This window comes from Canis aureus, chromosome 16 (genome assembly GCF_053574225.1).
Source record: "Canis aureus isolate CA01 chromosome 16, VMU_Caureus_v.1.0, whole genome shotgun sequence".
NCBI lineage: Eukaryota > Metazoa > Chordata > Mammalia > Carnivora > Canidae > Canis > Canis aureus.
The window spans coordinates 13,458,311-13,481,298 of NC_135626.1; the positions used below are offsets into that span (position 1 = coordinate 13,458,311).

General features: G+C 52.1%; 1 protein-coding gene across 3 annotated transcripts; it reads left to right on the forward strand.

Moving 5' to 3' along the window:
* The first annotated feature begins 121 nt into the window (after window positions 1–121).
* On the forward strand, window positions 122–20,495 carry P2RX1 (purinergic receptor P2X 1). 3 transcript variants are annotated; one of them, XM_077851638.1, is made up of 14 exons: window positions 122–4,287; window positions 4,774–5,051; window positions 5,351–5,743; window positions 13,362–13,509; window positions 13,786–13,857; window positions 14,313–14,382; window positions 14,617–14,713; window positions 15,006–15,086; window positions 15,350–15,503; window positions 17,594–17,721; window positions 18,183–18,273; window positions 18,704–18,769; window positions 19,089–19,190; window positions 19,305–20,495. In XM_077851638.1, exons 3-14 carry the CDS (start codon window positions 5,607–5,609, stop codon window positions 19,368–19,370), a joined length of 1,212 nt encoding a protein of 403 aa, XP_077707764.1. In that variant the 5' UTR covers window positions 122–4,287; window positions 4,774–5,051; window positions 5,351–5,606; the 3' UTR covers window positions 19,371–20,495. The 3 variants fall into 3 exon arrangements, with proteins under 3 accessions (XP_077707764.1, XP_077707765.1, XP_077707766.1); XM_077851639.1 differs by having other exon boundaries at window positions 15,350–15,491; XM_077851640.1 differs by lacking the exons at window positions 122–4,287; window positions 4,774–5,051; window positions 5,351–5,743 and adding exons at window positions 10,661–10,770; window positions 10,909–11,106.
* Window positions 20,496–22,988: the final 2,493 nt, after the last annotated feature.

Below are 22,988 nucleotides of genomic sequence, written 5' to 3' on the forward strand. Positions count from 1 at the left end.
GTGGTTCCACTGTCTGCCAATGTGGCGTCTACCTGGGCTGCCACCACCCACATGCACTTACCTCAGGAGACATGAGCCAAGGTCTGGGGTTCCCACATTGCCAGCCAGGGATCGCTGTCTTACTCTGAGACAGACCAGGAGAGGCACTGGTTTCCTAAGCCACTCCCAAATGGCAGATGCACAGCTCTACTCAACGGGGACAGCACTTGTTAGTTGTGCATGTGTTCAGAGCCCTTTGCACATGCTAAGATTCACATGTCATCACTGAGGAAACAGGCTGGGAGGGCCTATGAGTCGGCCTGGGGCACGGCTAGGCCTGGAGCCTAAATATCAGGGGCCCACAGCCCTGCCTATTCTGTGGGCCCTGCATCTCTCCCAGAGGTTTCTTGCTGTCTTCCTTCCCCATCTTGAACCCCAGGATACCATCAATTCTATGCCCTTCTAAGTCCAGCTCAAGCACCTCCCCAAGGCTTCCTTCAGCTCACATTGTCCAGGGACCACATGCTGACTCACCCAGGTGGCCCTGCTCTCTGGGAGCATCTCCCTCATTTCCTTCCTCTGGAGGGAAGGTTCACTTATGAAGTTGCTGTATCTGATCCTCTGCCCAGCTGCCCTGGGAAGGGAAATCAGGCCCTGCCCGCAGAGCCAGAGCTAAGACTAACTATGTAGTTTGTGGGGCTCAGTACAGAATAAAAGTGTGGAGCCCCTTGTTTAAAAATTAAGAGTTTCATAGCAGTGACAGCAGAGTACGAAAACGAAGTACAGGGCCTTCCTGGGCATGGGGTTCCATGCAGCTACATCGGTTACACATCCACAAAGCCAGCCATGACTGCAGGAGACAGAACCCACCCTTAGGAGCTCCCAGGTTTTATTTGGCACAAGGGCAAGATTTGGTGCATAGCTCACAGTGGGAGCCAAGGACGGCAGAAGGATTCTTCCTTCTGCATGGTCCATCAGTAAGGCCTCTCAGATCCCAAACCCAGTCCATACGCCTCATCTCCCTGGGTTCCCAGCCATCTCCTTGAGATGGGCCAGGCAGGAGATAGGGCTCCATTTTACAGATAAAGACCCCAAAGCTCTCTGAGAGCCTATGTAGCTGGCTTCATCATGGCAGGTAGATAGAACATGGGGCTAAGAAGGGCTTGGAAGACCTGCCTAGGAGACCGGCCAGCTTCCACACTCCCATCAGCTGCTGGAGCTCATAGGCAGGCCTGCACAAGTCCAGCCTTGCCAGCCCACAGCATGAAGCCTGACAGGTCAAGATGGAGCAGCCAAGGAAAACAGAGGTTTCCTACCTCACAGCCGCTCACCCAAGGGAATTCCAGGGCAAGCCCTGGCACACTTCTCACTGGCTCAGGGATGGCAGCTGCCAAAATGCCCATGGCCTCGCCCAGTCCCTTCCAGTGGCCCATGTTGTATTCCCCATGCCTCCTCCACTGTACCCCTAAGAGGGGTAGTAGAGACCCTGTTAGGGCCACACTGAGAAACAGAAGGACAAAATCAGGAAATGAAGACCTAATGCCCACACATAGAACTGAACCCAGCTGTCCATGACAGCTTTACTCTTCATTGACCCAAACTGGAAACAACCCAAATAATCATCAACGGGAAGGACAAGTTGTGGTATATCCATACAACAGAATACTCCTCAGCAATAAAAAGGAGTAAAGTACTCATATACGCAACAGCATGGATGAAGCTTAAGCTCTTGTGCTGAGTAAAAGAAGCTCGTATTGTGCAATTCCACCTCCATGAAGTTCTAAAAAAGGCAAAGCAAATCTGTAGTGATAAAACAGATCAGCGATTGCCTGGGGCTGGGGGTTGAGGAGGGTTTGACAGGAAAAAAGCAGGTGGGAACATTCTGGAGTGACAGATGATGGTGGGGGGCTTACATGCATTTGTCGAAACTCATCAAACTGTGTGCCTAAGAGGGGTACATTTTACTGTGTGTCAATTCTACCTCAAAACAGTTTGATTTAGGAGAAAAGAAAGAGGTAGGAGCCAGAGGAGGTGTGTGGGTATGCGGCTGCCATGTGGGTATACAGCTTTCAGTAACATCAGGAGGCAAGGAGACAAGCCTCCCAGGGGGTGCTCAGTGTTTGAGGGTCAGGGGCCTGGGTCAGCCCCAAGGAGTCCCCATACATTCCAGAGACAGGAAGAAGATGGGGGCCAAGAGGAAATGTCCTCAAAGGAGGGGGAGAACCAGGGGATTATGATGCCTCTGATGCTGGGGAGAAGGAGCTCCAGCCAGGTCATGGCTCACAGTTGGGATTAGAAGAGACCGGAGAAGTAGTGCAAGGTCTGGACAAGGGGAGAGGCTAACCATGAGGACCCTTGCTGTGGCTCCCCTGTGGACGCCCACCCCCACAACCTCCCTCTGACAATCTCTGTTAGGCTGGCCGAGGGCCCTGTTCTAGCGAGCATCTAAGGGGCTGAGTGGCACTGAGTGAGCCCTGGGACACTGACATGCCCAGCGTGCGGGACTGGACTGAACTCTATAAGCAGAGGTGTCATCCCTGCAACCTTGGGGCCCTGAATGGCTAAGGAGACCCAGTGGAGTCTGTGCCAACCCCCTTGAGGGCCTGAGCTGGCCTCCAGGATGGACACAGGCCCCCTCCACACTCCATAGAGCTGCTAAATTTAGCCAGGCAGTGGAGGCTGTCCTGGGGCTGAGGGCTTGGCAGCACTGCCTTGTCTCCCTACAAGGTCTGGCCCAATACCGGAGCTGGCCACTCAGCCTTTGGGCTTATAAGGCAGGTCCGGCAGCTCTCAAGTGCTGGAGTCTTGGGGTGGACTCTGGGCCAAACTCTCAGACTTTGGGGAGCCTCCTTTCCAGGCACTAGCCGACATGGGAGCTACTCAGTTTCTGGAGTCTCAGTTTCCTTATCTGTAAAATGGTTCCAATACCTACCTCATGGGGCTGTTTTTAAAAAAATCTGCTGACTGAGAAAGCACTGTGTTCCCTGTAAACTCTGACCCCTGCCCTGCCCATCTCTGCACCCGGCAATGCCTAAAACAATCACAGGTGTCTATCCCTGGGGATGCTGGAGTTGGGGCAAGGATGGGAAAGTAGAGGCCCGGATGGAAAGTTACATTTTGGAACCAGTGAAAGGTGTATTGCTCCTATCAGCTGCCTGTCTTACTCGGGCCAAGTTATTAGCAAAAAAAAGAGAATTTATAATTGGGAAAAGAAATGTAATTGTTTTTATTTCTTTTTATTTTGGGTATGCTCTGGATATGACAAGTCCAAATAAGATTGTCCCCACCACAGTCTGTTTTCTGAGGGGTCAGAACTGAGGCTCTAACAGGACCACATGTGTGTGCTCCAAGCAAGGGTGTCTGAAGAGCTGAGGAGACCCATTGGAGCCTTGTGCAGAACCTCTTCAGAGCCCAGGCTGGCCTCCAGGATGGGCATAGGTCCCCTCTGCACTCCACTAGCTGCTAAATTTAGCCAGACAAAGAAGCCATCTGTCCATTAGTCCATCTGTCTGTCAGCAAGCCTGGCTCCTTGGAGGGGGCGAGGGGAGGGGAAGAGGAGGTGGAGGAGGTCATGGCGATGGTAGGAAAAGGGCAGATACAGACTGGAGCAGGACTGCCTGACCCCCTCTCTCTTTCCCCTCCCCTCTCCATCTCTCACCGAGCGCCTGCTATACCCTCCTGAGTGTCCAGGAATCGTGAGTGAACTGGGTCACTAAGATGGCAGCAGCCGCCCTCACTCTTCATCGCAAGCCATCCATGTCCTGGGACCTGCTATTCCAAGAGCCACATGATCACCTGGAAAGGGAGTAGGCCCTCTTGTCTGGGATCAAGACACAGGTCTGGCTCCCAGCATCTCTGGATTTTTTACCTTAGGAAAGCCCAGGACATGGTTCTGGCCTGCCCCTCTTGAAGGTCATGTTGGATAGACAGTTGGGCCTGAGATTCGTGAAGCTGTTCTATTTGAGAGGGGGAAATGGCCTAGGGTGCTGGAATGGGCCACGGGCCTGCCCTCTGTGGGGGCCACTGCTGTGCAGAAAGCAGCTCTACTCAGACAAGCAGCTGGGATTTCCAGCCTGGGAGCCTGGCTCCCTGCCGAGAACAATTTCCCAGCTAAAGGCCTCCAGGAAGAAGACTCCTATCAGCCTTCAGAGTGAGGCAACTTGGCCTGCAGGGGAGTTCCCCACACCCCTGGGACACTCAGCCTCCATCTTCCATGTCCCGAGAAAGCCCCAAGGACACCTGGCCTGGATGGAGGGCCAGCCAGGAAGGCCATCCTGCTTCAAACCGAGGCCTCCAGTAGAACCCAGGGTGAGCTTGGGCAATTCATTTCTCTGAGCTCATTTCTTCATCTGCAAAACAAGACATTGGGTCTGGGGGGCCTCCAGCTCTAGGGTTCCAAAAGCCAACATGAGACTTCTGTCCTGCCCCAGCCCCCTGGGCCCTTGCATTCCTGCCCTGGGCTGTGGTTGAAGACAGAGGCCGCAGAAGGACTGTACCTCAAATTAATAGTGGTCTCAGGTTTTTGTCCTCAGTGTTGTTGGAACCCGTTCCTCTGAGGCCTCTACCTATGAGGCAAATCCCATTATCATCCCCATTTCACAGATGAGGCTGCAAGCTCAGTCTGGTAAGGCAAATTACCCAAGCCCTCGCAGGCAGCCAGTAGCAGAGCCACGGGTATTAACAGGCTGTCTGATGTCAGGCTTTCCGGGCTATATCTCAGGGAGCCCAGTGGCAATGTGTGACAGATATGGCCCTTGAATCTTCTGGGCACTAACTTCCTTCTGCTTGTTTTAGGGAGGTGGAGGAATGGCCGGGACAGCACAGGTGATGAGAGAGGAGAGGTGAGCTGCAGAGATGCCTGCCCAGTGCTCAGGTTGATTGGGCACAGGCCAGGCTTGGACTTGGAGGCACACACAGGTGGATGGAAGCTGGCCTATAAGGACAGCAGTGGGAATCCTGCCACAGGCTCTGGAAGCATCTGGCAGCTGGACCGGAAATGGCCCTACTTCCTCTTCCGCTCTCCTGACTGCAACCCCGCCCCCAGGGGCTGAGCTCCCCACCTGGGGGCACAGGTAGAGTGGGGAGGGTGTTTGGATATGGGGATGGGCTCCTGGTTTGGAGAAGGCTTCAGCCTGAGGCCACTGCCCCCAAGTCCTAGCCTTGTTCTGTTCTGCTAGGTTTGGGGTGTGTGTGTGGGGTGGGGGAGCTGATAGCTTTATCTTTGATGGGTGGCCCGTGGTTTCCTGCCAACAGCTCCTGTTTCTGGAGGCTCAGCAAGGCCCAGGCGGAGCCAGACGGAGCAATGGGGCTGGGCCTGGGTGGCCCCACCAGCCCCGCCCCCATCCATCTTTGGGAATTTATTTGTCCACAGGCGCGGCTGGCCCACAGTCCATCGCCTGCCAAGGGCCAAGAGCTTCTCTGACCACCTAAGGATTCTACTTTTCAACCCAGGTGCCTTCAACTGACCCCTGCCTCCTGATCTCTGGCCCCAGCTGCCCTGCCCTACCCTTCCTAGGGGGCCAGGAGGCCCCTAGAAGCTCCACCATAGACTTGGGTGTTGACACCTGGTTCACCTCGAGAGCAAAGGCTGCAAGGGGCTCAGTTCTCAGCCCCCAGCCTGGCTCACTATGGCCCAGCGGCTCCAGGATGAGCTGGCCGCTTTCTTCTTTGAGTATGACACTCCCCGAATGGTGCTCGTGCGCAACAAGAAGGTGGGCGTCGTCTTCCGCTTGATCCAGTTCGTGGTTCTGGTCTACGTTATTGGGTGAGTCTGGGCCCCCTACCCCTACCTCCCACCCTCTTGCACCAGCTTCCAACCTGGGCCTTTCCTCCAGCCTCTGGGCTGCCCCCACGGCTCCACGGAGCCCCTCTTTCTCTCCATTGGTTGTCACCCTCCCTAACAAACCGTAGTGCTATAGAAGGAATGGAACTTGCTAACTCACTGTAAGAAGGGGACACTGAGGTAAAGAGGGGACATCCTGCCCTGGGCCTTATGGTGAACAAAACCATTAGGTTCTAAGGAACTGACTCACTGTTAACGGTCTCTCGAGTGGTGAGTCATGCTAGAGGCCAGCACCCCAGTGAACTACAACCAGAGAGCTCTACTTCTACTTTTGACCTCCCAGCCAAGCCAGGCCACTACTAAGAGACAAAGGCCACACCCCATTTTATAAACCAAAGAGGGACAGGCCCTGTTCACACCTGTCTTGCCTAAATTAAAGGCATCCTGACATATCTAAGACCCCCAGAGCAAAGAAACTTTCAAATTCAGAACCCCTGGTATCTTAAAGGTAGCATGTCAGGCAGAGGTTGAGGGTCAGTTCAGGTCCCAAAGATGACTGCTCCTTTCTAGGCATCTTGAAACCTGCCCAGGAGTGCCGAGGCAGAGTCAGATGATACTCCCCCACAGTCTTGCTGTCCTGGGAGCCCACATGGGCCTGGCAGGGGATTACACCGATGTGTATATTGTGTGTGTATGCATGTGTGTTATACCTAGAGCTCTGTGTGGATGCACATGTTCTCCTGTGTCTGGGCATGTGCCTACTGGGTGTGGCTTCGGGGTGTGTCCCTATGGCTGGGTATCCACATATGCACATCACGTGGCTGAGGTGGCTGGGCACCTAATGTCTGTGCCCTGGGGGGCGAGGCGGGAGGGGTATCATGTCTGCTCAGGGTGGTACTGCAGAGGATTCTTGGAGGCCCCAGGGCCACTGAAGGAGTAGGGGTTCCAGCTCCTGCTGAGGGGTTTTAGGGCGTCTGGCAGTATTACACTGCTGTGTGATTCTGAGGGCCCTGCCCTTCTGGGTCTTCACCTCCCCATTTTTGCTATAGGACCAAACCAGGACTGCTAACTAGAGCCCACGGCAGGCCGACCAGGAGGCCAAACAGTGACCATATCATTGTGGCCCCCAAGGCCTCTGAGCTGGTCAAGTGAAGTCAAAGCCAGGACCTAGCCCTCTGACACTTTTTGGCCTCTGCCTCCCTCCTGTTCACAGACTAATTTGACATCTGTAAAGTCATCTGAGCTTGTGAGGAAAATGGAGGCCCAGAAAGAAGTAGTGGGGCTTTCAGATCACATAGCAGGTCAGTAGCAAGTCTTAGCTAGACTGACCTCCCCTCCCCCTGCCCAGTCCTCAGCACTGTCTTCTCCTTTCCCACCTCACAAGGGCTCTGAGAACTTTGGTGTAATGGGGCACCGATGCTATGATACTGGGCACCGGATGTGCCTAAAAGTGCGCCCTTAGCTGCACTCCTGACCCTCCAGGGAAAGAGAGTTTGCTTGCCCAGGCCTAGCCAGCCCATCCTTCAGCTGGAGAGGCTGGGAGAATGTTGTCCTCACCATGGCCCCTGTTGCTCCTTATTTCTGCTTTCAGGTCAGCAGTGAGAGCAGAGCCAGGGCCCTCTTGGTGTTGCTCACAGACTGTCAGAGGGAAAGTGACAGTCTTCCCACCCCACCCCAGCTGTACCATAGGCCCGAAGCCAATATCCAGTCCTGAACACATACCTCTAGTAACAGAGACCTGCCTCCCTCCCTCTCAAGGACAGTCTACTCAGTTTCCGAATGGATGTGGTGGCTTCCTCAGTGTCAGTGAGGCTCAGAGAAACAGTGATTTAGTGTAGATCCCACAACTAGAAAGAGGCTGAACTGGATTTGAATCCAGCTGCATGGCTCCAAAGTTGTCCTTGATACCGTGGAAAGGAAACATCCTCAGAGAGGGGCACTGACTTGTCCAAGTCATATAGCAGAGAGAGAAAGGTAGGGCCCCGCACAACCCCACCCTCAAGCCCAGACTTCCTGTTCCAACTGCAACTCCTGCTGTCTCTGGCACCCTCATCTGGCCACTGGCCACTGCTTTGCTGACTCTCAGCTGCAGACAGAAACCGGCCTGACATGGTCTTATCTCAGGTTTAGTTTCCCCACCTGTTCCACGGAGCAGGGTAGGGGGTCCCCTCTAAAGATGCTGAACACAGGCTCATTCCTGAGGAGGGATGCTTCCGTCCCAGAGGTCTAGTCTGTCTGACTATCTGGTCCATCGGGTGCAAAGGGCGTAGAGGGGACTCTTGCATTCCAGAGACAGGAGCACAAACAAAATGGGGGATGGGCAGGCACAAAGGCAGAACCGGACAGAGGGACAGACATTGGAGCACAACCACTCAAATGAAGAGAGGTCCTGAGACTTAGCAACAGTGAGTTACTAAGACAGAGGCAGAGAGGCTGAGATGCTGAGAACCCAAACAGACTCTGAGAAAGCAAACTGAGGCTGTGTTTTCTATCAGTCACACTCTTCTGGGAAGTCCATGGCAAATGGAGGGAGCAAGTGGGCCTAAGGCCCGAGTGGGCTGAGCTGTCACTCTTTTTGTCTCAAGTTAAAATGGTTAACTTGCAGTTAGAACTGTCTCCTGGGAGGTGATGAGCTCTCTGTAACTCAGTATACAGGCAGTGGGCCGTCATCCATGATCTAGCAGGTCCAAACAAGGAGTGTTTGCCTGGAGGGCACTGGTTTGGAGAGGAGAAAGGTCTGGCTGCGGCACACTGGAGGATCCCAGCGGGATTTGTGTAAGTTCCTTGAGTGCAGAATTTTGGTTGGCTTTGTTCGCTTCTATATTTTTAGTGCCTAGAACATTGCTTGGCACATACTAAGGGCTTTCTCCTATAGGCAATGGGGAGCCTCAGAAGGATATCTAGCAGGGGATCGGTGGGGGTGGATCGGTGGAGCTTCTAGCAAGGAAGCTGTGAAGAGGCAGCAGTGATAAGAGGAGAGGAAGAAGCCATGCCAAGGTGGAAGCAGTGAGCATGGAAGACAGAAGTAGTCACCCTGGTGGGCCCCACACCAGGGAGCTATGTGTGGAGCGGCTGCCCACTGCCTACTTTGTGCCCAACATCGCTGCAGAGGGCCACGGGCCCAGCATGGCCAGAGCATTTGACTTCTCAAGAGCAGTGAGAAATTGGGATTTATGGGCATAGGGAACCTCTTGGTATTTAGAGGTTGGTGACTCATTAAACAAATTTAAAAACACAAATTGTCAGCCTAGCTTACCTGCAGATGACATGTAGATTGATCTCTAAACACTCAAACGCTCTAAATTCAGTCCCTTCCAGGCCTGGAGTCTGCTCTTGCCCCTCCCAAGGCTGCTGTGCACTATAGCATGTGCCTGGTCTGGTCAACTCCTGCTTGTGGTTGCAACTCGTGTCCCACCAGCCACAACCTATCCTCCCATCCCCATACCAGAGTTCCTGTGGCATCTGCCATGGCTCCTCTCATGTCTCAGACTCCCACAGCAAAACCCCTTTGGGTCCTTAGATGAAAGCCAAGAGGACAGAGGGACTGAAAGAATGTAGGGACAATGGAGAACGAGGGTGTAAGATAATGCCCAGGCTTTGAGGAGGATTCGGTAGGAACAGTGCCATCTTCCAAGGTGAGGGCACCAGAGGGGCAAGTTCTGAGGGGGACATGAGACATTCAGGTTGGTCCCATTGAATTTTTATTTCGAGGTATTAGTCAAATGCCATAATATCCACCCTTTAAGAATATATAATTCGGTGGTTTTTAGTATAATCACAAAGTTGTGCCACCATCACCATTATCTAGTCCACTACTCCATGTTCACTACTCCAGAAAGAAACTCTGTACTCCCTAGCACTTTCTCTCTACAGCCTCCTTCACCTACTCCGGATATTTCATATAAGTAAAATCATACAATATGTAGCCTTTTGTGTCTGGCTTCTTTCACTTAGCATAATATTTGTAAGGTTCTTCTATGTTGGTTGTAACATGTATCATTAATTCCTTTCCTTTTATGGCTGAATACTATATCATTGTATGGATATGTCACATTTGGTTTATTTTTATTTTTTTTTTAATTTTTATTTATTCATGATAGGCACACAGTGAGAGAGAGAGAGGCAGAGACACAGGCAGAGGGAGAAGCAGGCTCCATGCATCGGGAGCCTGACATGGGATTTGATCCCGGATCTCCAGGATCACGCCCTGGGCCAAAGGCAGGCGCCAAACCGCTGCGCCACCCAGGGATCCCCACATTTGGTTTAGCCATTCATTGAAAGTCATATGACTTGTTTCCACTTTTGTTTCTTACGTATGTTGCTGTGAACACTTGTGTACAAGTTTCTGTGTGGGCATATTTTCAGTTCTGTTGCATATATACCTGGGAATGGAATTGCTGAATCAAGTAGTAATTCCATATTTAACTTTTTGGGGAATTGCTAGGTTGTTTTGCCAAGGTTTGAGTTGAGTCTGAGGTTTCTGCATGATGTCTGCGGTGAGGGACCCGGGAAAGGGGAAGGAATGGGTGTCAAAAGTGTTGGGCCATATGGACGTGTATGTAAGTTCCTTGAGTGCAGAATTTTGGTTGGCTTTGTTCGCTTCTACATTTTTAGTGCCTAGAACATTGCTTGGTACATACTAAGGGCTCAATAAATAAATACTTGTTGAATCGCTAAATGAATGTGTGGAATTAGATCTCCAGGGAGAGTGCAGAGGTGGAGATAAAAATCTGAGGACATGATGTACCTGAGACAGCTTACATGAGGTCCTGCCTGGGCTGAGAATGGGAGCCAGGACAATAGGGGTAGGTGGACATTTAAGCAGGAATTACTGACTTGAGACGGTGAAAACAAGAGGACTATTTATTAGTGCCTACTGCATGCTAATTTCCTTAATGAGAACTCATGGGAATACACCTTAGACTTGCTTTCTTCCTGGGGCTTAGCCCACAGTTCAGTGCAGGGAAGGCCTTGCTCATATTTGTTGAACGAACAGCAGCATTTTTGAAGTAAGTGCCATCACCTCTGTTTTATTGAGAAAGCCAAGACTCAGAAAGGTTTAGTCTTCAGCCTGGTGAGGCTAACGTCACACAGCTGGTGAGTGGCAGGGCTGGTACCTGAATCTTGGCTTCCTTTCCCTCACACAGCTGCAGCCGCACTCTTGGCTACTGTACTATGTGCCATCTTCCAGGAGGGGTTGTTGAAGCAGAGACTCAGGACAAGGGGTTGTTGCAGCTGAGGTGGAAAGAATGAGAAAGATAATATCTGGACAAGGAGAGACTTCTGGAGATGTTTGTGTCTTTGGCATCAGATCCCCTTGGTGGTGACAGCAAGTCCAGGTCAAGGCAAGCACAGCTTCGGAGGGATGGATCTGGAGCCATGGTTATTCCGTTATCATCAGAACTGAAGTCATTGGTGTCAGGTTAACTTTACCCCTCACCCCCCACCCCAAGGGTTGACAGTGTGCAGGGGCCGACATAGCCAGGTGTGGTTGCATCAGCTCCAGCACGCAGCCATGCTGTGGCCGCATACTTCCGGCTCCTGGCAGACGTGCTGGTGCTGGGCAGCTCAGTGCAAAGGGGCAGAGACCTGGGTTGGGACCTCAAGCCCGGGGTCGGCCTCTGACTCCGGAAGGACACTGTCACAGGATTCAGTTTCCCCATCTGTACTGTAAGGAGTTGGTAGTGGGCCAAGAGAGAAAGGCTATTGGAACATCAGGGATGAGGGCTGCCAGGAACGAGGCCCATGACCCTTCCAGAGGGGCTCAGAAAAGGAGCAGCTACTCTGAGCTTGGACATGGAGTCAGAGTCGTCCCTGGAGGAAAGAGGCTGAGGAGGGTAGAGGTAGGTGATGCCCCCACTCTCGGCTAAGGCTGGAAGCTCTGAAGACTGGAAGCCTTTCGCATGCCTTACCTGTTGCCATCAGGGACCTGCAGGGGGCAGCAGTGACCATGCTTAGGCCTGTGGGGGCGCCTCCTGGACCAGGCTGGGGGAGGGGCTTGGAGAAGAGAAGAGTGGACTATGGGGGAGGAGAGGAAGACCTGGGTGGGCTGATTCCTGGGGTCTGGGCCAGGAGACAGTCCCCAGAGAGCTAGCACTGACTCTAGCACTGAGGTGCCTGGAGAATTGCTACTAGGCCTGAGCTCTGGGACACCGGAAAGGAGCTTTGAGCTCTGCTTGGGTGCTCAGAGCCACAGGTGTGCTCACGGATTTCCCTGAGGTACACTGCTACATACTCTGATGGTCACCACAACTGGACACACACACCCAAACACAGTTACACTGGATCTCCATGCAGTCCTTCCTGAAGGAAATGGGCCACACCCAGGGCTCTCAGTTGTGAGCAACAGAAACCAAACCCAAACTGGCTTAAATAAAGAAAGGAAATTTATTAGCTAATCATACTTCAGACATGGCTGGATCCAGGTGCTCAACCATTGTCAGGAGGCTGCCCTCTTACATCTCCTGGCCTGACTTTCCTCTAGGTTGGCTTAATTCTCAAGCTGAGTCTCTCTGTGAAGTAGCAAGATAACTAACCATAGTTCTGGTCATCGCTACCTTGCTCAGCTACCCAGCAGAAAGGATGCCTCTTTCCCAGTGATTCCCAGAAAAATCCTAGCCTCATTGCTGAAACTTCCTAGGTTGTGTGTCCATCTTTAGACCTATCACTGTTGCTAGGGCAGTGGAACACTGATTGACAAGCCGTGGTCATGTGCCCATCCTCCCTACACCCAAGGCTAGGAAGGAGGTCAGTTTCACTGACCCTCTAAGACTGAAAGTGGAGAACCCGAAGGAACAAGGCTTCTTCATGCTGGGAAGGAAGGTCAGAATTTCCCCAAAAAGCTGGGAGGCCTCTGGCCTTAGTCACTCCCACAAGGGCCTCATGTGGGGCCACATAATAGGAATTGCCCCCTCTGTTTCCCTTCCAGTCCCCCTTGCCAGGGCCTCCCAGCATGGCTGAGATAATCATAGCTAATGGCTATGTAGTGCTTACTGCATGCCAGTCCTCATTCTAAGTGATCTACAGGCAGTAAGTCACAATAAGCAGGTTCAGTACTATTATTGTTATTCCCATTTTACAGATGAGGAAACTGAGGCAGAGAGGGGTGAATAACTTAGCCAAAATCACAGAACCCATAAGTAATGTAGCTGAGATTCCAGTCCAGCCTCTTGGGCACCAAAGGCCAGGTTCTCAGGCATCATGCTTTTCTAGTTCTCAGTGGGAGAACCTCAGGAAAGTGTACTCTGGGCATGAGGATTATGGTCCAAGAAGCTTGGCCTCCTGGCCCCAGCAAATCTTGCTCTTAGAAAAGGATCTGAAAGAGTCCTTCAGTGGATCTCCTCCCTGAGAATTAGTATTTTCCCAGTAAGAAGAAGGGTGGCACTTCAGGTATAGGCCAGCTCGGGGAGGCAGGTGATGCTCTCCTGCCCCAGCCTAAGATGAGAAGAGAGTGGCTCAGAGATGCATCTGGAGATGGGAAGGGAAAGGATTTGACTTACCTAGCTGGTGCCAGAAAAGGCAGCAGCCCACACAGCCTCCTGCCATCTTTGAATGACCTGACCCAGCTCTGACTGCTTTAACCCCCAAAACACCCCCACAGGTGGGTGTTTGTCTACGAGAAGGGCTATCAGACTTCAAGTGGCCTCATCAGCAGCGTGTCTGTGAAACTCAAAGGTCTAGCCGTGACACAGCTCCCAGGCCTGGGCTCCCAGGTCTGGGATGTAGCTGACTACGTCTTCCCAGCCCAGGTGAGCTGACTCAGGGGTAATACCTTCCACCCACAGGGTGGCTCAGAGCGGGCTTGGGCTCTGTCCAATCTCCCTATTGCACTAGCCCAGGCCCCAGCTCCCCTAATGAGGGGCAAAAATGGGTTGTAATATCATCCCCCTCTGATATCATGGGGTGTGGAGGCTGCTGGGTATCATGTGGATTCTAGGCACCTATTGGGACTGTGCTTGGGTTCTCGGGGGCTGTTCTCCCAACCCAGAGCCCTCCCCCTTCCCTCCCCTGCCTGTCATTTCCAGGGGGACAGCTCCTTCGTGATCATGACCAATTTCATTGCGACCCTCCAGCAGGTTCAAGGCTACTGTGCGGAGGTGAGGACTGCTACCTGTCCCCTCACCCCAATTCTTGGACCCATAGGGGAAAATAACATGGAAGAGGAAGTCCCCTTGGCTATCAAAGATAGGCTTCCTCGGGGGAATGCGATGGTGGAATTTTAGGCATAGATTCACACAAAGTAACAGTCTGCTATTGGCTGTGGAGACGCTTCCCTCCCAGCTATGTGTCAAGCAAGATGCCGACCCTCAGTGCCCACCCAACCCCCAAACCCTAACATCTCTCCTTCCTGCCAGGTAACACTGGCCATAGGGCAGTGGGCATGAGCCCAGAGGGATACTGGGAGGGGACTGAGGGAAGGAAGCTGTAAGCAGAGGTCACCCCAAAACTGTCTAAGACTGCCACAAGACCTCCCTAGGGCCCTGGGGGTATGAGGGGCTCTCCTTAGGACACTACCCTGGGACCTGGGACCAGCAACTCTCCCTTCCCCTAGCATCCAGAAGGGGGTACATGCAGAAATGACAGTGGCTGCACTCCGGGGAAGGCAGAGAGGAAGGCACAAGGTAAGGCTGGCCTCCTCCCATCCCCCTCTGTCCCCTCGCACAGCCCCTGTTCAGCTCCAGGCTTCCTCCACCAGGAAGGCCTTCTTGCTTTCTCCCTTCCTTCCATCCCACCCTTGGTCCAGGCCTAGCCACATTTCTGTCCGCGGGCTGCCGCTTTTTGGGTGTCCTGTCACTGGGGGCTCCTCTGTATCCCCAGCTTGGAGTGGGCACCCACCAGTTCCTCCCTTGCTCCAGGCATCCGCACAGGCAAGTGCGTGGCCTTCAATGACACTGTGCAGACATGTGAGATCTTTGGCTGGTGTCCCGTGGAGGTGGATGACAAGGTCCCACGGTAATGCCTTATCCAACCAGGGAGCTCGGAGCAGACTCCTCAGCCCAGACCAAGGGGACCTATCCTCGGAAGGATTCCCTCACCCCATCTATAATGGTCCGAGCCAGTGATCCCCCTGACCCCTGGTCAAGGGGGCCTAAGAGTCCATCACTATAGCACCCCCATCCCCAACCAAGCCAAGGCCACAGGAAGATCCCGTAGGTTCTCACACCCCCACACCCGTAACAAATGCTGGTGGGCTTTTGGGCAGACTCCTGGGGAGGGGACGGTAAGTGAGTGCAGTCTCCTCCAGCCCTGCCCTTCTCCAAGAGGCCGAGAACTTCACTCTCTTCATCAAGAACAGCATCAGCTTTCCACGCTTCAAGGTCAACAGGTTTGTGGGAAAGGGAGGCAGAAATGCAGAAGCCCCCCTCCCCCCACCCAGGGCTGCTCCAGCTGGTCTCAACTGTCTCTGTCACCTTCCACTCCTGCTGATTTCACTCTGGAGGCAGAAGCCTGAGCTGGGCTCTTGGGGGGCTACCTTTAGTTGCCAAGGGCTGTGAAGGGGGGTGGTTTATGGAGTTTGTGAGGGATCCCCAGAGCTTCAGGGCATGGTGGGCACCCTCCCCACTGGCATTCTGCTTCACCCCCATATAGACGCAACCTGGTAGAAGAAGTTGATGCGGCCTACATGAAGACCTGTCTTTATCACAAGATCTTGCACCCACTGTGCCCTGTCTTCAACCTCGGCTATGTGGTGCAAGAGTCAGGACAGAATTTCAGCACCCTGGCTGAGAAGGTATGGTGCCAGGCAAGTGAAGAGGGCTGGGTCCTGGAATTATCAGGTCAATGAAGGCTTTTCAGTCCCAGAGAATGCCCTCTTCAAGCCCCTCCAGTGTGGGCTGGGCATATATATGGATTTATTCCCTAATACTGGGGGCTCCTGAAGGTCAAGCCTGAGTCCTCAGCAGGGCCTGGTATGGACCTGACACAGAGGAGGTGCCTGGAATGAATGGACATGGGCAGACATTATCACCTGGATGTTTGCTGAGGTCACACCATATTTTAGCTATTAGATAAAAGCAACTTGAATTCCATGCCCTATGACCCTGAGAAATCCTATGTTCTGCTGGGGATTCTTGGGAATTCCAGAAGCGTGATTGGGTTCAAATCCTAGCTCTGCCTCTAATGAGCAATGTGACCTCAGACTAGTCTCCTACCTTGAGTGTGTCTGAGCTTTTGCTCAATAGTACCAATAATGGTACTATTATCGTCTCATACCTCACGGGACGATAATAGTACCATGCTCATTGGGTTATCTTGAGGATTGCGTGAGTTCACTCATGGGACCGCACTTCAGTGCTACCTGGCACATGGCAACCCTGTGTACATGTTCCTACGTGATCGTTATCATCCTTCTACAGTGCCTATTTAGGGATGAAAATCAGCTTCTTTTCTGTGATATCAGTCATAGACACAAAACTTGCTCACAGCGCATTTATCTAGAACAGGGATCAGCAAAGTTTTTGTTTAGAAGGCCAAAAAGTAAGTATTTTCAGCTTTGCAGGCCATGTGGGCTCTGTTCCAGCCATTCAAGTCAGCGGCTTGAGGGTAAAAGCAGCCACAGAAAATATGCAAACAAGTTCAGCCCTTAGGCCTCAGGAAGCCAAACCCTGGAGGGAGTTTACACCGAAGCCACACAGAAAACCAGAAAGCTGAATGTTAGACTTTCTTGTTCCTAAAATCTCCCTGCCACCTGTACTGGGAACTTCTCACCCCTCACCATCAACCACAGATAACTGCATATCTACCTCCTGCCCAGGTACCCAGCTGCACGCGCGCTCTGACCAATTCTTCTGCTGCTCAGCCTAGCCCCACCTGTCCCCAGTTCTCACCTTGCCCAAAGGAGCTTCATTCTCTCAAGTTTTTTTTTGTTTTTGTCTTTTTAAGATTTTATTTATTTATTCATGAAAGACACACACACACAGAGGCAGAGACATAGGCAGAGGGAGAAGCAGGCTCCCTGCAGGGAGATCGATGCAGGACTTGATCCCACGACCCCAGGATCATACCCTGAACCAAAGGCAGGTGCTCAACCGCTGAGCCGCCCAGGCGTCCTCAAGGTTTCTCTTACGAGGCCAGATCTTTACAGGCTCACTTTTTAATTCAACACTACTTACTTGCCTTCCATGCTGTGACTTTCACTCAGGAGTCCGTGACCAATGAGACAGTCAGCCCCACCCTCATGGAGTTTATAGTCTTAGAGGAGATGAGTTAAGAATCACACAAAATAGGCAAGTGGGTGGCTCAGTGGTTAAGCATCTGCCTTCAGCTCAGGTCATGATCCCAGGGTCCTGAGATTGAGTCCCGCATCGGGCTCCCCGTGGGGAGCTTGCTGCTCCCTCTGCCTGTGTCTCTGCCTCTCTGTTTCTCATAAATAAATAAATAAATAAATAAATAAATAAATAAATAAATAATAAATAAATAAAAATAAAAGAATCACACAAAATAAATATACGATTTAAAAGTAACCAGTGTTCCAGGAGAAAATGCAGAGGGAATGACAGGTACACGTTTTAGACTGGAGGTGGTGTTTAGGGAAGGCCTCTCAGGGAAAGTGACCAAAGGATAAGAAAGAGCCAGCCTTGTGGAACTAGGGGAGCTGTATGTGCAAAGGCCCTGAGGTAGAAAGAACTTGGCGTATTTTAGAAACCATCAGAAAGTTGATGTGTGATGGATGAGAGGTGAGGCCAGAGAAGATGACAGGACTTCCATCCTGAAGCAGCTTCTCAATGCCTCTTCCCAAACAAACAAACAAACAAATGTCCCTCCCTTCAAGAGATTGCTGGCATCAGCATAAGACAGAAATTTCTTGGTCCTGAAACCCCTGTGTCCCTGCAGGGCGGGGTGGTAGGCATCACCATTGACTGGAACTGTGACCTGGACTGGCATGTGCAGTACTGCAAACCCATCTACGAGTTCCATGGACTGTACGAGGAGAAAAACCTGTCTCCAGGCTTCAATTTCAGGTGCTTGTCAGGACTCCACCAGTGCACCCTTCCTTGGTGTCCCAGAACCCCAGAAAAACCCCAGAAGGTTTTCTACTCCCAGAACCCTCTGAGGCCAAGTAAGTGTCCCCAGAAAGGAAGCAGAGGAAGCTGGGCAACTCTCATTCTCCTGGGATTGGCCAAGCAGGGAGCCCACAGGAAACAAAACCTCGGTAGCCTGAGCCCCCTCACTTGAGGCCCCCTTGGCCAGGACCGGCAGGGGTCGCTAACATCAGAAGTGAGGGGTTGGGTTGAGGGTGAGAGTTGGATACAGCATTTCTGGAATGAGACCTGGGATCCTGCCTGGGATTCCCTCTCTATGTAATGTTGGAGGCCATGGGACTATCTTCAAGGACCTCTGAGGGCTCCTGCTGAGCTTCAAGAACACTGGACCCAAGCTGTTCTTCATCACCCTTTTCTACAACCTCACCCTTTCCCCCAAGGTTTGCCAGACACTTTGTGGAAAATGGGACCAATCACCGGCACCTCTTCAAGGTGTTTGGGATTCGCTTTGACATTCTCGTGGATGGCAAGGTGAGTATCCAGTGTGAGGGACAGCCAGAGACACAGTCTTAGTTCCTGTGAGTGTTTGTTGGGTGTCCATGGTTATAGACAACAGGAAGTTGGCTGGGCTTCATTTAGCAGTTTTACTTCTAATAACAGATGGACCTGGGTACCCATTGAGGGCAGGTCTTTCCAGCTGGTGACCTCACTTCCTCCACTGCCTCCCTGTGTCCAGGGAGGCAGAGCCAAGGTCAAAACCCAGGGTTTCTAACAAGCCGCTGGGTCCCCATGTAGAGCTAGAGCTGTGGGGAACAGGCTTTGGGGCCAGCTAGTGGTGGGGGTGGAGGGCAGAAAGGGGGAGTTCCTTACCCCGGGTCTGGCCTTGGGATTTCTGAGAAAGGTCTTTTCCACCTGGCTCCTTCTGACTGTTAATCCTTCTCTCCCTGGCCCCTGCCACCAGGCTGGGAAGTTTGACATCATCCCCACAATGACAACCATTGGCTCTGGGATTGGCATCTTTGGAGTGGTAAGTGCTAGGGTCAAGGGGTCAGTGGAGGAAACAAATCTCTCAGCCCATCTTTACTGAGCCTGCCCCACCACCCCAGACCCACAGTATGTCTGAAGAAATCGAGGCCAAGACCTGGGGCACGACAGAGTTGGAATGGGGTGGTCTTGATCTCCCGAGGGACCTGCAATGCCTTGTTCCCCAACTCCAGAACCTGAGGTCTAGATGGGGCAGAGTTGCTCCAGGCCCCCACAGCCAGAAGGAACTGATGCGGGCTGTGGAGGGTTCTGTCCCCGCCCCCACATCCCCCCTGCTCTATCTGCCCCTTCCCTGCCCTCAGGCCACGGTTCTCTGTGACCTGTTGCTGCTCCACATCCTGCCCAAAAGGCACTACTACAAGCAGAAGAAGTTCAAGTATGCGGAGCAAATGGGGCCAGGGGCGGTAAGAGAACTCCTTGAGTTTGCAACTTTCTGAGGCCTTGGGCCCACATGTCTGTGTTGGGGGGCCAGCTGCTACCCTGGGGCTGACTTCTTTTCCCTTCCAATGCTTACACAGGGTGAACATGACCCCGCAGCCACCAGCTCCACCTTGGGCCTGCAGGAGAACATGAAGACATCCTGACCCTCAGCTCCGGACTCCTGACTGGACACAGCTTTGGTCAGGGGCCTCGGTGGGGTCCCAACCAGAACAGAGCAGTCTCCACAGGAGCTCTCCACCGTCTTAGCCAAGCAGACACTAGGTCTTGGCAGCTCAGAGTGGCCACTGCGGGAGACCTGTGCACATCTGGGCTCTGGCCCCAACTCCACAATCCCCAAAGGAGCTCTGCCCCAGCCTCGGCCACTCCTGGTCTAGAGGGACTGCAGCTGGGCAGGGCTCCTCTCTCGTTCTTCTATTGGAGCTGTGTGCTTCTCTCTCTGGGCCTTCATGCACCACACGGCCTCGTGTCTCTAGATCCATGCTCTCCCATATGGCAGACACTAGCCACAATGACCATTTAAATCAATATTAATTTAAACTGAATAAAACAAAAAATTCAGTTCCTAAAACTAGCCACATCACAACTGCTAAATAGACACATGTTTCTAATGGCTGCCATATTGGACTACATAGAATATTACAGAAAGTTCGGTTGGACAGTTCTGCTTGAGCCCTCTTACTGGCGCCAGATTTACCTATGGAGCTTATCAACAGTGCAGGCACCTGGGCCTACATCAGACCTCAGAATCTCTAGGGCAGGCCACAGATATGCAGTGATGGCAAACTCCCTGGGCCATTTTAAAGACTGAAATTTCAGAACCACTCCTGATTGGCTATCGGAGGTAGCCTGGGCCTGCATGAGCTGGCAGATGCAGGTATTGAGTAGGTGTGTGGTGCCCTTGCAGGCATATGGTGTCTCATGTACACACTGCCCTGTGCACACTCATCCTCATGCACCGCCCCCCTCATCCACACTCAGGCCCTGCAAACACAACCATCTGAATATACCAATGTCCTCAAGTACAGATGCATGGTTCATGCCACAACACCTCCATAGGGATATGCTTCTCCTCAAGTGTGTCAGGCCAGGACAGTGCTTTCTAGCCACGAATCCTTACTCAGCTACCTTGGGGTTGGTGCAGGGCCCTGGCCACACCCTGGGCTCCCTGCTTGTGGCCCAGCCTCGGCACCTCAGGCATGCCCAATTCTGTCTGACACAAGGTCTGGGGAACCTGAGTGATGGGGTACAATAAAAGGAAGGAGGACAAACTTCTGCCTTTGCACTTTTGCCTCTCTGACACTGGGTGTCCCCATCTTTTTGGAATGCGGGGTTGAGCTGAGAGATCTTTGGGGTCCTCTGGATCTCTCAGTAGATAGTGGTGAGTTGACACGCCCTGAGCCCAGCAGTGTCAGTGCTAGAGGTCAACGCACCTCTGTCTGTGGGTCACTGTACCCAACACTGGAACTCCTTCTGGTCCTCCATACGCCCCTCCTTCTGGTCCTCCATATACACTGAGAGGCCTGGTACTCAGACAAGCACATACTCTCAGGAGTGGCCTCATGAAGGCAGGAATAAGAAAGGGGCTGGCTGGCCCAGGAGAGAGACCTGAGGGAATCCCAAAGGGAGGAGGAAGGTCTTGAACGGAGACAGTGTGGAATGATTGTCCAGGGGCTCTGCAGTGGCAAGACCTATGGCCAGGCAGGGTCTCTGGGAAACCCCCATCACCACACCCTATCTAGACTAGTGCTGTCCAATAGCAATGATGGAAATATTCTCTATCTGTGCTTCCCAGAACAGCATTCACTAACCACATGTGGCCACTAAATACTTAAAATGTGGCTAGTGTAACCAAGAAACTGAGTTTTTTATTTTTTTTACTTTTAATTAATTTAAATCACCATATGTAGTGGCCAGTGGCAGTAAGGAATGATACTGGACAGCATAGGCCAGCCTCCCCCCTCTGTCTTTCAGGCCCTTGACTTTCTACCTTCTTCCTCAGCTAAGAACCATCCTTCAGATTTTACAAGACAGGAACTCCCTCTTCTCTCCCTTCGTTCCCCAGTCCTACCTGCTTTTGCACCTCCTGACTCCTTCCCTCCTGAATGATCAGAGATTCCTCCTTTGTATCCAATGCTTCTATCCAGCCCAGAGGCCTCCCAGCAGAGACTGCCTCTCCTCTCCACCAACACCTACTACATTTGCTCCTTCCTTCTGCCTGCTGGCCCTGGTTCCTCTGTGGCTTTGCCTGCTCTTCCTTCACTGTCACCATTCCAGAAAGACTCACACTTCTATACTTCCCTCTGTATCCGATTTTCTGTGATTGGCTTCCAGCCCCACCCTCACTTCTCCTAAACGCCCTTGTCAAGGTTACCAACAGCGTCCTTGCTGCCTAATCCAAAGCAGACACTTCAGCCCATATCCCGCTTGGCCTGTCAGCCTGACACTGTTGACCAAGCCCTCCTTTGTTGAAAGATTTCCTTCCAACAGCTCCTAGGACCCACCCTCTCCTGATTTTCCAGCCAGACCAGTATACCGGGAAAAGACAGTTTTCAACTGCAGCCCCACCAAGGGTCACTGTATGTCCTTAGGCAAGCTGCTTAACTCTCCAAATTTCTCCACGAGTGGGGGTAATAATAGCCGCTACTCAGGTTAGGGTAAGATAAGATGTAAAGTGCCTAGCACAGAGCCCAGCACCCCAGTAGTGCTCTGCTTCTCCATCTAGCCTCCCTTTTATTTATCTTTTTTTTTTAAATATTTTATTTATTTATTCATGAGAGACATAAGAGAGAGAGAGAGAGGCAGAGACTCAGTCAGAGGGAGAAGCAGGCTCCTCACAGGGAGCCTGATGTGGGACTCGATCCCGGTCCCGGGATCACGCCCTGAGCCAAAGGCAGATGCTCAAACACTGAGCCACCCAGGCGTCCCTAGCCTCCCTTCTAATGGTGGAGTCAGCTAGTTGTCCCTGGGATCTATTCTGTCTAGTGATGCAACCCTTGGTTCTTAGCTGGATAGGTGGCTGCCTAGCATGAAAATTGCATCTCCCAGCCTACTCTTGCTGCTGAGTCTGGTCATGTGATTAAGTTTTAGCTAATAGGATATATGTGGAAGTATCATGTGACACCTTTTGGGAACTTTCCTTAAAAGAGAACTGGTGTAGATCCTTTGCCCTCTTCTTCATCCTTGTCTTCAACCACTGTCTAGAATGCATATGTGATGGCTGGAGCTTTAGCCACCACTCTGAACCATGAGGACAAGAGGCATACTGAGAGGTTGCTGGAGCTTAAGTGGAAAGAGCCACATCTGGAAGGTCTTTATGGAGCAGAGCTGACATTCCATCTTTGGGCTGTTTCCTCTGAGGCTCTTATGTGGGATTTGTGTTACCTAAATCAAAATTGATCCTACTTGGTACAGAAATCTTTCCCCCTTAAGACCAAGTGTTCTGTCCTTGGCCTCTACCTTATTTGCTCTGAATTATCTTACCCTTTCTCATGGTTCTACTTACAATCATGAGTCTTTTCTGACAAATTCCAAAACTGTCTCTCTGGCACAGCCCTCTTTCCTAAACTTGTAGTCCAACCGGAGTGCTGTACCTAATTATTCATTAGACAAACATGTTTTGAGCACCTACATGCTCATGATGTGTCAGACTATATGTTGGGTGAATCAGACACAGACCCTGTCCAGAGCGGGGGGAACAAGAAGGTAAATGGATGCTAAGTACAAGGAAGTACCTAGGAGGGGCTGCTAACCCATGCTGGGCA

Coding starts and splice junctions, on each gene's coding strand:
- P2RX1 (XM_077851638.1), top strand. CDS start 5,607: ATGGCCCAGCGGCTCCAGGATGAGCTGGCCGCTTTCTTCTTTGAGTAT. Junction 15,087..15,349: donor CCACGCTTCAAGGTCAACAG/GTTTGTGGGAAA, acceptor ACCCCCATATAG/ACGCAACCTGGTAGAAGAAG. Junction 19,191..19,304: donor AGCAAATGGGGCCAGGGGCG/GTAAGAGAACTC, acceptor ATGCTTACACAG/GGTGAACATGACCCCGCAGC.